This window comes from Lemur catta, chromosome 10 (assembly GCF_020740605.2).
Source record: "Lemur catta isolate mLemCat1 chromosome 10, mLemCat1.pri, whole genome shotgun sequence".
Taxonomy (NCBI): domain Eukaryota; kingdom Metazoa; phylum Chordata; class Mammalia; order Primates; family Lemuridae; genus Lemur; species Lemur catta.
This window is the reverse complement of record NC_059137.1, coordinates 4,896,355-4,910,150: the sequence shown is the minus strand read 5'-3', so window position 1 is coordinate 4,910,150 and position 13,796 is coordinate 4,896,355. Positions and strand designations below refer to the sequence as shown.

The 13,796-nt window shown below is 52.3% G+C and overlaps 1 protein-coding gene and 1 pseudogene across 1 annotated transcript in view; both read right to left on the bottom strand.

Moving 5' to 3' along the window:
* Window positions 1-5,715: 5,715 nt before the first annotated feature.
* LOC123646740 lies at window positions 5,716-5,805 on the bottom strand (annotated as a pseudogene).
* A 3,033-nt stretch (window positions 5,806-8,838) lies between these two features.
* Window positions 8,839-13,796, bottom strand: part of RAPGEF1 (Rap guanine nucleotide exchange factor 1) — a 137,987-nt gene continuing 133,029 nt past the window's right edge. The window contains 3 exon segments of the mRNA XM_045563702.1: window positions 8,839-11,244; window positions 11,741-11,869; window positions 12,969-13,066. Of these exon segments, the coding sequence (XP_045419658.1) occupies window positions 11,094-11,244; window positions 11,741-11,869; window positions 12,969-13,066 (378 nt within the window). The 3' untranslated portion in view covers window positions 8,839-11,093.

The window sequence follows — 13,796 nt, the reverse complement described above, 5'->3', positions numbered from 1 at the left end:
GACGTTTCTCACACAAGGTAGTCGCAAACTCTGCTGAAGTGCCATGGAAGAGAGGCAGCCAGGGCAGATCTGAATGCTGAGTGTAAATTAGGGCGCATGTGATTTCAGAGACGTTAAAATATGCGTGTCCTAGAGTCACTTTAACGTGGTAAGGAAGGAGGTGGGGGAGAGTGGTGGAGGAGAAAAAGGCTATTCTGAGCTTAGGCTGTCAATGTATAACATTAAGACCCAACGAGCTGCCGCCGAACTGCCAGCGATGGCCGGGCATCCCAGCGGCTCCTTATCCTCATCCACCTCTGGTGTTTGTCGGGTTTTAAGTTTTAACTCTTCTGGTGTGTGTGTAGTGGTAGGTGTGGGGTGAATTTGCATTTCTCTGATGACTGACGCCGAGCCTTCCATCGTGCCCACAGCTGTCTGGGAATCTCTTCAGGATGCGCCCGTTCAAGTCTCGCGCCCTTGTCTGATGCCGGGTTGTCCTTCCTCGTTGAGCTGGAGGACTCCTTTGCGTGTCTGCACGAGTCCTGTGTTAAGGGCAGCATTGCAAACGTCCTTCTCGCTGTGCAGCTTCCCCTCTCTCTTAATAGTGTCATCTGCCAAAAACAACTTCTCAACTTTAATGTGGTCCAACTTACCTTTTCCTTTGTGAACAGTGCTTTCCGTGGCTTAAGAAACATTTCCCTACTCCTAGAGCATGAAGGTAGTCTTAACTGTCTCCTAAATCTAGAAGCTTTATTGGCTTATTCGTGTTTAGATCTGCCTGGAACAGATTCCAGAAGTCGGTCTATCCTTGTGCCGCTGTCAACGCTTTGTCATAGAGCTTGATGTTTAGCCTCGACATTGGTGTGCCAGGTCCTCCCACTGTCTTCAAATGTCTTGTTCATTTTAAATCATATGTATTCAGAACAAATTTTAGAATTAACTTGTCAATTTTCACACAGGTTGGGAATTTCACTATGATTAAGTCTATGGATTAATATGGGGATAATTAACATCTTCACAAGGCGGAGTTTTCCAATAAACACGGTGAAGTCTCTTATAGTACTCCTCCTTAGTACGGTTTCGCTTTCCAAGGTTTCAGTTGCCTGAAGTGAACAGCGGATCAAAAATATTAAATAGAAAGTTCCAGAAATAAACAACTCATAAGTTCAATTGAGTCGCATGATGAAATCTCTTGCTGTCCTCTGTCCACCTGGGACTTGAATCATCCCTCTGGCTACCCACGCTGCGTGTGCCAGCAGCCGTCTTGGTTAGCAGAGTGGGAAACAGCACGGAACCTGCAGGACAGGTAGGGTTTGCTGCTGGCCGCAGTTTCAGGCATTCACTGTGGGTCTTTGAACGTACCCCTGTGGGTGCGGGGGACTTAGCAGGTCTTTTAAAGCATTTTTCTCAATGTATTTTCTAGTTTTCTGTGTAGAAATATTGCCGATTTCATTAGTATCTCTAGATATTTGATTTTTTGATGCTACTTTAAGTATTTTTCTGTTACTTGCTAGTCTACAGAATTGATTCTTGACTTTGTGTTCAGCAACCTTTCCAAATTCACTTAATTCTGATAATTTGTAGATGCTGTTGGTTTTCAGTTAACTAATATTTTGTTTAGGATTTTTACACTGTGTTCATAAGTGAAATTGGCCTGTGATTTGGGTTTTGTGCTTGTTATGGTTTTGGTATCAGGGTTATGTTGGTCCCGTCACAGCATGGAAAAATGTTCCTCATTTTCCTTTCTTTTTGGAAGTGTTGTGTAAGATTAGATTCATTTTTTAATGTTTGCGAGAGGTGTGTTAAAACTTCCCACTAGGATCATAGATTTATTCATTTCTCCTTGTAGTTATTAGCTTTCGCTTGACATATTGAGGCTGTGTAATTAATTAGATGCAAATTTAGAAATTGTTCTGTTGAGTATACTTTATATCTTTACCAAGTGTCCCTCTGTAACTAGCAATGCATTTTGCCTTAAAGTCTACTTTTTTTCTGCATAGTTGTGCCAGCGGGTTTTGGGGGAGCTGTATTTGCAGAGTATTTGTTTGCATAATTTTACTTTCAACCTTTCTGCATCTTTAATTTTAGACAGACACATCTTGTTAACAGCATATAGATTTTTAAAAATAATCTGACAGCCTGCCTTCCAGCGGGAGCATTTATTTAATAGTTTTTTGAGGGAGGTAAATCCACCACGTGGCTGTTTGCTTCCTGCTCCCCACCTGTGACACGCTGTCACCTGCCTGTCCTGCCTTTTTTTTTTTTTGAGACAGAGTCTCGCTTTGTTGCCCGGGCTAGAGTGAGTGCCGTGGCGTCAGCCTAGCTCACAGCAACCTCAGACTCCTGGGCTTAAGCGATCCTACTGCCTCAGCCTCCCGAGTAGCTGGGACTACAGGCATGCGCCACCATGCCCGGCTAATTTTTTCTATATATATATTTTAGTTGGCCAGATAATTTCTATTTTTTTAGTAGAGACAGGGTCTCACTCTTGCTCAGGCTGGTTTCGAACTCCTGACCTTGAGTGATCCACCCGCCTCGGCCTCCCAGAGTGCTAGGATGACAGGCATGAGCCACCGCGCCCGGCCTGTCCTGCCTTTTTGATTATTTTTTATTCCATTTTTTCCTATTATTAGCTTGGCAATTATATTAATACATTCTCTTACTATTTTTTCAGTGGTTACTTAGAGATTGCAACTTGCATTCTTGTCTTCTCAAAATCCTATGTTTTTAGTACTTTTATCTCCCTGGACAATTCAGGAACACGTGAACTCTATTTCATCCCCTCCCCAAGTCACGAGCCATTGTATGTATTTTAATTCTCTGTGTTAAGCTCCGGGCATTTTTATTGTTGTTTTATACAGTTAGTGGTCATTTATCCACGTATTTACTCTTTTTGTTACTCCTCCTCTTCTGCACGTCTGATCTGCCACATGGGGCTGTTTCCCTCTGAGACACTGGTTAGTGCAGTCATAGTTGCGGGTCTGTTGGTGACGAGTTTCCTGTGTCTTGTTCGTCTGACGGTATCTTGATTTTACCTTCATTCTTGAAAACCGTTTTCAGTGGGAGGAGAATTTTGGGCGGTGGCTGGTTCTCTCGGCACTGAAGACACTGTCCCATTGTCTTCCTGCCTCAGCTGCTTCTGCTGAGGAGTCTAATTGTTGCTCCCTTAAAGGTATGTGTCTTTTTTTCTTATGGTTGCTTAAAGATATATTTTTTTTTCTTTTTTTTTTGAGACAGTGTTTCACTCCGTTGCCCTGAGTTAGAGTGCCGTGGCGTCAGCCTAGCTCACAGCAACCTCAAACTCCTGGGCTCAAGCGATCCCCCTGCCTCAGCCTCCCGAGTAGCTGGGACTACAGGCATGCGCCACCATGCCCGGCTAATTTTTTTGTATATATATTTTTAGCTGTCCATATAATTTCTTTCTATTTTCAGTAGAGACGGGGGTCTTGCTCTTGCTCAGGCTGGTCTCGAACTCCTGAGCTAAAACGATCTGCCTGCCTCGGCCTCCCAGAGTGCTAGGATTACAGGCGTGAGCCACCATGCCTGGCCTTAAAGATATTCTTTTGTCTTTGGTTTTTAGAAGCTTAACCACGCTGTGCATATTTCTTTTTTTTTAATCCCACGTGGAATTTATAAGGATTCCTGAATCCCAGGCTTGACGTTGCCAGTCAAGGGCCAATCAAGAGACGTAAACTACAGAGTGATCCACACTGGAAAAGATTAGTGCAGGGAATGAATAACTCTAAGGGGAAGAGTCCCAGTGCTGGTATAAAGAGAATGCTAAAGAATGTCCTAGGGCTGAAGGTGAGTGGCAGGGCCACTCCAAGTTCTGGCCAGGATTCAGAATTCACTGGGAGGTACAGAAGCTCCCTGGGTCGCCCCCGCTGGAGCCGGTTCCCAGAGCCGGGCAGGCAGGAAACACCCCTTTGAGGTGCCGGAGGGCCATGGTGTGGACAGGCTGAAGCTGGTGGGTGGGCACGTGCTGGGAGCCGGGGTGTTGGGAGCCTGCCTGCCCGCCTGTAGGTGGCACAAGGTCTGGGGTGCGCGGTACCCATGCCAGCACTGGGGCTGCGAGCTTTCTGGGAGGCTGCAGGCTGTGGGTGCATGGCAGGGGCAGACCCCCACCAGATGTGTCCCACACGTGCCCGGAGGCAGCCGTGGGGTCAGAGCAGGAAGAAAGTACTAGAAGCACCACTCCTGCAATATCCCTCCGGTGGTCCCCACTGACAGCCTGACGTGCTGGCTGCAGAGCAGGCCCTGAGGGGAGGACTTGGACATGCGGGGTGGGTGATGAGTTGGTGTCTGGCACAACCAGTTTTGGAAAACTTGCTTAAACAGCCTTACTGAAATATAGTTTACATATAAATTCACCTATTTTAAGCATATAATTCAATTATTAGTAAATTTAGAATTGTGTAACCAGCACCAAGATCCAATTAAAAAAAAAAAATTTCCATCAGCTCCACAAGATCTCACGCCCTTTTTGTTGTCAGTCTCCATTTCCACTTTGAGGCAGCCATGAATCTGCTTCCTGTGTCCACATGTTTGCTTTTTTCTGGACACTCCATGTACATGGAACTATGTAACATGCGTCCTTTGCACGTGGCGGCTTCCACGTCCGTGTTTTAAGGTCTGTCCCTGCTGTAGTGTGTAGTCCATTTCTTTCCATTGCCACAGTGTCCCACTGCGTGGCCATGCCATGTTGATCATTTCACCGAGTCATGGGCATTTGGATCGTTCCCATTCTTTGGCCATCGGCCTGCACGTCAGCCTTTGTTCCCGCTGCGGTCACACTGCAGCTCTTCTCGTCCCTTCTCGGCCTCCCGGGGCCACCGTGTGCCTCCAGCTTCGTCCCGCCATGGCTTCTCGCCTACCTCCTACTTGCTAATTCTGCTGTTAATCATGGTCATTGCGTTCTTTGTATCAGTTAAGGTATTTTTTGGTTCAGAATTTCCATTTTTCTTATTTATATCTTCCAATTATTTGCCCCAATTCTCAGCCTTGCCTTACTCCTAGCATAATAAGCACTGTGCTTTCACATCGACGCCTGCCTCCAAATCTCAGCCCTGCGGGGCTGAGTCTGTCAACTGCTTCTGCTGTTTTATGGTTCATGCTTGTGTAGTGTCCCTGGTTATTTTTTTTATTGTATGTGAAAAATTAAAATCTGAGACCTAGGGTGACATTAACCTCCTCTGGTAAGACTCTGCCTATTTCTGGCAGGTGCCTGGGCTGCTAGCAGTCTTGAACCATCTCAATTCAACTTAAGGATTGAAACGATTCTACGCTAGCTCAGTATACTTGTCACAGGTCACCCTTCCACCTGGAGGGGACCTCGAGGTTTCAGCTCAAATCCTGGTGAGTTCTGGACTCCCCCCATACTCCCTCTCTAAGTCCACCTTTTGTCAGAAGTGCTGCTCCGCTTCTCACCCCTGCGCCTGGAATCATCCGGCACCCTTAACTCCATGTGGCCGACTCAGGCCTCTCCCTTTGTCTCCTCCCAAATCTTGGTCCAGCAATCCACCCTCTCGAGCTCTCTGATGGCCTCAGGCAGGACTTTAAAATAGTTCATACAGCTTTCCTAGCAGGAGGCCTGGTCTAAATTACCTGGTCTGCCGTTACTAATCACAGTGGAAATTGTTTCTTAGACATTTTAGAATAAACTTGGTCATGAGCTATATAAAATCCTGTTGGGATTTCCTTTGGAATAGTTTTATTTACTTTATTACTTTATTTATTAAAAAGAATGTATCTGTGTCATTCTTGCGCAGGGGCCATGCTAATCTTCTCTGTATCATTCTAATTTTAGTATGTTTGCTGCCAAAGCGAGCACTGGAATAGTTTTAAATTTATAGATGCTCTTTGGGGGAGAAGTGATATCTTTGAGAAAGTTAATCTTATTAGCCACAAATACGCACTCTCTCAAAGGTCTCCTTTATGGTTTTTGATAAACTCTTATCATTGTTGCTATAAGGGTCTCACATCCTGTGTGGGGTTTATTCTTAGGATTTTGAGACTTGAGATGCCGGGATAAATGGGGTCCTTTAACAGCATTTGCTAATTGTTGATTACAACAGGAGTGTGTCTGCACCCAGCCACCGTGGCGGATCTTGTCACTCCCTGGCTGTTTCTCCTTCCTTGCAGCGTGGGCTGTGGTCTCCAGTGGATGGTGAAATCAGGTGTCGGCAGCATCTTCCCTTGTTTCTGATGTTAAAAGAAACACTTTGAATATTTCACCATTAGGTAGGATGTTTGCACAGGATTTTGGAAGGTAACCTTTATTGGATTAAGGAGGTTTTCTAGTTAAGAGGTTTTTTTTTTAAAAATAAAAATTATGAACGGGTGTGGCATGTTTAACAAGGGCTGTTCTGTGAGTACTGAGCTGATTCTGTGGCTTCTTCCTTTAATTTGTTAACATGGCACCTTCAGGGCAGCTGAGGCTGCTGTGAAAATATATAAACCTTCAACTCTCAGCAGCTTCATTTTTTATTCATGCGAAGCCCAGGGTGGGGCAGTGGGGATGGCCCCTCGCTCGGGGACTCTGTGCTGTGGGTGGGAAAGAGGAGCGAGCATGGAGGTGGCACAACAGTTCCTAATGTCCAGCCCAGCGTGACCTGTGTCTCTGTCCCTCAGATCTCATGCGAGGGGGGCCGGGAAGTGTAGTCCCCCAGGTGCCCAGGCAGGAGGCAAAGCAGTCATGCCCAGGACCGAGGCCTAGTGGGGGGTAAATGACACCATGACTGAGATAAGCCTGCTTTGGGCGGGAAGTGCTGATTTTATGCATTGCTGGTCTGGGCTTACTAAGATGATTTTGTAAATTTTGCATCAGTATTCATAAGTTAGACTGACCTATAACTATTGTGTACTGTCTAGATGTGATGTTGAGATTATTCTGTTCATAAAATGAGTTAAGTGTTTTCTTCTGTTCATAAAACGAGTTAAGTGTTTTCCTTTTTTCTACTCTCAAGGGAAGTTTGTTTGGCATAAATGACTTGTTAAACCTGTCTGGCCCTGAGGTTGGTGGGTGGACTTCGAGCTAGATTTAATTTAATGTCAAGCTCCCCTTCTCTGCGGCACTCATCATGGTTGTAATATTTCGCTCGTGTGGTTTTTCAGCTGAGAAGACTGAATGAGGCAGCGGAGTCTGCAAAGTGCTTGGTACCCAAGAAATGCTCACCAGACCCTGTTCCAGGTATTCACTCATTGAAACCTCACCAGAGCTTACGAGGCAGGTGTTAGGAGCCCCACTTCCAGCTGGGAAAACTGGGGAGCAGAGAGAAAACCACGAACCCAAGGTCCTCTGGCGTGTTGGCTGCAGGGTCAGGACATGCCCTTTATAGCTTGTGGCCAGCAGCTGCAGGACTCAGATGGCCCAAGCCCAGCCTGGCCCGGCCCCTAAATAATGCAGCCCCAGTGCGTGAGTGAAGAGGGGATGGTCTGAATGAAGGCTGGGCCTGCCTTTCACCCCACTGGGGGTACCTCTAAGCAGCCATCCTACCTCAGGTCACTGAACCTAGCGGTCTGAATGCAGGTGGACCACTTGGGGATGTGCGGGGCCCTTGGCTCCATCCCTGAAGTAGGGCCGCAGTCCTTGGTTGCAGCAGGTACACCTGGGTCACTGGCTAAGCGTTGTGCTCCAGGCCTGGAACCCAGGTGTTTACTGCAGGCCCATGACTGCTCCCTTGGTGTGAGGCCTAGGACCCCCAGTCACCAAAGACCTGCAGCCCTGGTGGGAAGGCTTAGGCCTGAGGTCCATGTCTAGCTTGTCACTTCCTGGGCACCAGGGGGTCTTGGGGCCAGCCCAAGTTCTTGGCGCTGGTGGCAGGTAAGGGTGGGGTGAAGGCAGTGGGGGTCTCCATGTGCTCATGGACCACACTGGACAACTGCAGATAAAGGGGAAGTTGAGGCATGAGTGTTGAGTGGTTTGCCCCAGGCAGGTTCAGTCGCCCCACAAGCTTAACGTGAGAGGTCCCGATGATGCCTGGTACGTACTAGGTGCTCAGTAAACAGCTGAGAGCAGGAGAGCTCACCGTAGTTGGGATCCCTTCTGTCAGATCCGTAACAGTGCGATCAGCCCAGGAACAGTTGTCCCCCTCCCTTTAAACAGACAGGCTTAAGCTGCTGCCTTTTGGAGTGGGCAAGGGGAGACCACCTGAGGGTGGAATCTAAGGGCGATGCCCCTTTTCCCGGCCAGGTCTGACCTCTGGGCCTCTCCAGGTACAGAGGTGGGAGCCCCTGGGCTTTCCCGGGGGAACAGGGCGCTAGAGAGGGCCTGCCCTCCCCTGGGCAGTGGGTCTCACTGCAGTGAAGGTGCTGAGGGAAGCCTGGGGCACGGGGGGGGGGGGGGGTGACGGGCAGGGGCGATAGCTCTGGGAGGAGGACAAATAGCCTCCCAGAGCTATTGAGTCCCCGGCCTTACTCTGTGTAGAAGGGACAGGAAGCCTTGGGGCCTCCTCCCTCCGGCCATGCAGGCACAGAGGCTCTGCTGCTTGGGCCGGAGCCTCTGTGCCCGTCAAGGCCTGGGGCTCCCACCCCAGGAATGCCCCTTTTCACCAGGATCCTGGGGTGGGGGGGTGGTTTAGCTCCTGCATGTGAACCCATTTCCAGGGCACATGTAGTTCTGGTCAATTTGAATGCTTCTGGGGCATAAGCCCTAGGAGAGAAAGTTCTAGAAAGGAGTTGATGCTATTGACATTCCTTCCCCTAGCCAGAGCTACCCCAATAGCAGCAAGGCCTGGGGCCTGAGACAAATGACCCTCAGTGCCCCCGGGAGCCCTGCCTGCAAGAGGGATCCCAGCAGAGCGGCCCGAACTAGCGCTTTGACTGCACACACGCAGCATGCGGCGCAAAGCCAGCATGGGGCAGCTTTCGTCTGTGTTTATTTTTCTTCTGTATAAAAGTTACACGGTTGAAATGTCTGCAGGAAGATGCCATGATCAGGTTAGTCGGGGGGTATATTTACAACGGAACACTGGGGTGGTTGTGGGCAGCCAAAGCAGGGGACACTCCTCAGACCCGGGCTTCAGGCCCACAGGTGCATGCCTGCCCCACCTGGCCCCGCCCACACCTGCGGGTGGGAACTGACTTTGTCTACAGGGACCCGAGTCTCCCGTCTTGCTCACAGCTGTCTGTGAAGACTCCTTCCCATGACCCTCCCGGGCCCCCTGTGGCACTGAGGGGTGGGTGGGGACGCCCGTCAGCCACTAAGGTAAAGACTCACGTCGCACCTCGCTGTCCTCACACAGGGAGCCGCCCGGACAGATGCTCGGGCACTCTGGGGCTGGGCACAGGGTCTGTTCCAAACTCAGAAGGGGAAGAGATTCCCTGGCACTGTCCGGCTCACGCCTGAGCACCAGGCAGAGGGAACGGGGGCAGCCCCAGGGGCCCGGCTGGGAGGGCAAGGCTGCGGCGCAGGGTTGGCCTGTGCGGGGCTCCCACAAGTGCACAGCCCCAGAGCCCCGTGTACAGAGTGGCCGTCACACGCGCACAGCAGCAGCCACCAGTGCTGGGCGAGGGCAGGATGAAATGAAGGGACTTAAAGAGGAAACAAACTAAAAACCCCACACATACAACACTGTTAATAACCCAGCGACCACACATACACACACACGCTTTAAATAATAAAGTGACAGGCTCCGGCCAGCCCCAGCAAGATCCTACCTGACATCTCATAGGGGGTCCGCCCCTCTCTCTACAGGCCAAAAACACAAAAGAGGGAAAAGCAGCCCCCATTTTCTTGATAAATGCTGCTCAAAAACTCATGAAGGACTCAAAGTGGCAGGGTTGTTTAAACAACCTACATCAGCAGGCGGTGCTTTCTACTAGTTTCCTTTGTTCTGTTTAAACTGGGCTAAGCCAGCACAGTTAGAGCCTGATGTTCGCTTAACCACGCCCAGGAGACGTGAGCGCTCATTCATGCAAAACGGGCCTAGGCGGGCAGGGCATCTGGGGTCCCACCAGCACCCCTCACTCGGCTGCCGCGGAGCCAGGCGGCACCAGTGGGCACCTGTCTGCTGAGCGCCCCTGCAAACCTTGCCCCAGATTGTCAACCTCAGCAGCAAGACTGGTTTTTAAAGAGGAGGAGGAGGGCAAGAGTACCCGCTCTCGAAGGTGCTTTCGCTGGGGAAGCAAGCTGCACAGCCTCAGGAGCGCCTCTGCCCTCCCCGCACTGGCAGAAAGGGCTGCAGAGCCAAAGAGGCACCGCCCCAGCACCGCAGGGCCGGAGGGAAGCTGGAGCCTGGTGCGGCAGGAGATGGCGTTTAAGGCACACAGCAAGCGCCGGGGAGGGGCTGCTGGACTCTCCCAGACAGAGCAGCGCCTCCACTCCTCCTCCGAGTTAACGCGCCCGGAGCTCAGACTCCCAGCACTAACAAGTGTCCGATGCTAACGGCCTCCCGTACCCCCCACTCCCAGCTCCCGAGAGCACCGGCGGTGTGGGAGCTGAAGGAGCGGCAAGATGACAGACACCACGGCTGGCCCGAGGGAGGCCCTGCGGGCGCCAGTACCATGACAAGGAGTGCCAGCTGTGAGGCTGCCGCGTTGCCACCTGCTGTACCTTTCTGGGCCAGAGAAAAGCTGTCACCATCCTCCACGTCTAAGCAGGAAATGGAAGGTGAAAGGGGCCTCCTGGGTCTTCTCTGCTTTCTGCCCAAGCCCCTGCGGGCTCCTGTTCCAGAAGCCTCCAGCCGCCACTCACACGCCATGTCAGAAGACTTAAGGACCCTGGAGCTTAGGGAGGGGGAGGACCGGCTGTTCCTGCGTCTGCTGATGACATCCCTGCTGCTCCCAGGTGGGAGGGGAGTAGGTGGGAGGGAGGGCAGGAGGGGAAAGACAGAAGTGAAAGCAGAAAACAAAACCGACCCAGGAACCCATTGGCTCGCAGTCAGCAGCAAGGCCCGAGGCTCCACGCTGCCTGGGTCTGCTCCCACAGGGAGGGAGGGAGGCAGGAGGCTGCCCCCAGGCTCCAGGCTCCAGGCTCCTGCCGGCTCAGCCAGGCCTGGCCCGGCCTCCTGGCCCTGGGGCCAGGAGTGCTGCAGTGCCTGCTAGGTCCCCAGCGCACCCTGGTGGTGGAGCTGCTCTGCGCCCCCGAGCGCGTGCCTCCATCCTGGCACCTGCTCCTAGGTCTTCTCTTCCCGGTCTGTTTTCCTCCTTGTTATGTTCCGGGGTTTAATTTTCAGAGAGAGTTCCCATAGGGCCTCCTCAGCCAGGTGGTCACTAAAGTCGTTGAAGAAGTTTATGATGTCGTCATTTCTTCGGATGTCGTAATGCCTGTGCAGGGGAGGGGAGGCAGGGGGTGAGGGCCGAACAGCCCAAGGGTGCCACGTGGACCAACCCGACACCCCTCACAGCAAACTCATGTGCTGCTATTGCAGAGGACGCCCGCACCCAGCATGTGGACTGGGCCCCCCAGCGAGGGCGGCAGAAGCCTGGCCCCCACTGCAGGTGCCCCAGGCACACCCTGGATTCAGGCAGGCCCGGGGTCGTCAGCCCTCTCCTCACAGTAAGGCAGCACCACCTTCCTGGTGTGCGAAACGGAGGAGGAGCTGGTTGTGGCACTGGGTTCAGGCCCGGGGCCAGACAGGGAGCTGAGCCCCTTATGGATACTCTCTCGCGTTATCCTGACCCAGAGGCAGTACCCCCATTCAACAGATGGAGGGTGACTTGGTCCTCCATGACCTTTTGCTTCTGCTCAGGGCCCCGGGGTCGCTCCTTGCATTGGGGAGGGCTCAGATCTGCCCCACGCGGCCCGGGCAATGGCACTCACGCCTGCTGGAAGCACCGCATGCTGTCGAGGATGTTGAACTGCTGCCAGCGTTTGGAGAAATTCACCTTCCCATCAATATAGTCTGGGTTCCCCAGGTGCACGAAGGTCAGGTCCTGCAGGATCAGCCCCCTGGGAGGACGGGAGGAAGCCCAGTCACCACTACAGAGGGTAAGTCCCAAGGCAGCTGGTTTACTGAGACTCTAGCGCTGGACAATGACTCCAGCCCACGCAGCTGCCGAAAACTCAAGAGCAAACCAAAGCAAACCGAAGAGCAAGTCTGGGTGTCTGTTTCCTCTGGGGTGAATTGCCACCTCACCATCTCTGTGTCCATGAGAACCCGCTGGGTCTCTCGGAAGCCAGCTCAGGCGTTGGAGGGGCCTGGAACATCCCACCCATCCACGCCTGAGGACGACTGTCAGAGAGCTGCAGGGTTGGGGCAGAGCTGTGGGTTGCTAATGTGAAATTAACACATGAGCAGTAAAAAACAAAACCCCAAACTGAGGAGGGTCGAGGGGTGGAGACCCGGTTGTTAACAGGTATGGTAACCTAACAGGTGCTTCTGGATCCAGAGGGGAGAAGGCGGGGGATGCAGGGAGTGCTCAGCCGCAGGGCCCAGGGGTGGGTCTGTGAGGGGACAGTGTTCAGCGCAGGCCCTAACCCAAGGGACACTGCTGAGTCTTCTGCCCCCCTCTGGGGAATGCCAGTGTCCACTAGTATATTGAAGGCTCTGATAATCAAAGAAACCTCCTTAGCTCTGATTTTTCTGCAACTTCCCTTTTCCACGAAACGCACTTCCTCCGCCCCACGGCCCACCCTCAGGAAGACTTTTTGAACTTCTTCCTGCCAAGCGCTCTTGGGGCTTCCGGAGTGACAGGCTCCTTGGGTGGTGCTAACATGCAGCTGAGTGTGAGGACCACTAGATACTGCATGACGCCACGTGGGGAGAAGCCACATGCCTGTCGTCAGCATGCCTGCACACGCGCTCTGGCAGGTACGGGAGGAGCGGGAGGGGGGCTGGGAGATAGGAAGGAGAACTTTTATCCTTGACTGTGTCTTCTGTTTAAATTCCGTTACAAAGAGCATGTTTTACTTTGAAAGTTAGAAGTAAAAACTAAAATAGAAGTATAAACGTCACAGCTGGAAGCCCTTGAGTGAGGATTTCTCTGGGGGAACCCAGTGTACCTTCCCCAGAGCAGCTGGCTGGGCGAGGGGCGTGCGGGCTACTCACAGGTACGGGATGCAGGGAGGCTCCACCTCCGAGAGGGCAGCCCGGTAGGCCCGGAAGGAGGACGAGCTGTCGATGAGTGTGCAGTACTCGGCCAGGCCCTGGTGGGACAGGGCAGGGGTCAGCGAGTGCGGGGACACTGTCGGGGGCAGAGCCTGGCCCTCAGTGCCAGCCAGCCTGTCTACCCTGCTCCATCGACACTGGCAGGGTGGTGCCCACATGAGAACACAAGCCAGATGCGGGCCCTGCCCCCGGCCGGCATAGATTTAGTCTCTTTTAACTGAGTATCAGCCAAACCCTGGTCCCAGACAAACCCCAGACCTGGTAGGGAGAAACACCCCATGGGCTTTTTGTGCTTGGTAAAACCATTGCCGAGCAGCCACTGACCACTGTGTGTGCAGGACACTGCAAGCTGGGGCTCCCACTTGGTTCCTGCTCCATGCTCAAGCCTGAGGGAGCTTCTAAACCATGCACGGAACCAAGCCACTCCTGGCTCAGAGCTGCCTTCACGCCTCACCGCACCTGAGGTGCGATCGGGGTGGCATGTGACCTCGACCTCCTGCAGGGCCAAGCTGCTTCTCGCCTCTGCATGTGTTGTGAGAGGCACCTACCGCTGCCCCATGCTTGGAACGCTATTGTCATGCCTGCTCCAGGAAGCCTGCCCTGACTCCTCGGGACCTCTCTTGTTCCTGTAGCTCCTGGGGTGAATTTCCCCCAGGTGCCATATGACACTGTTATATAATTGTCCCTTTATGTGCACCGAGTGAGAGGGCTCCCCAGGTGGTCTGGCTGACACTCAAAGCCGTGGGCTTGCTGCCCTTCTCAAGAACA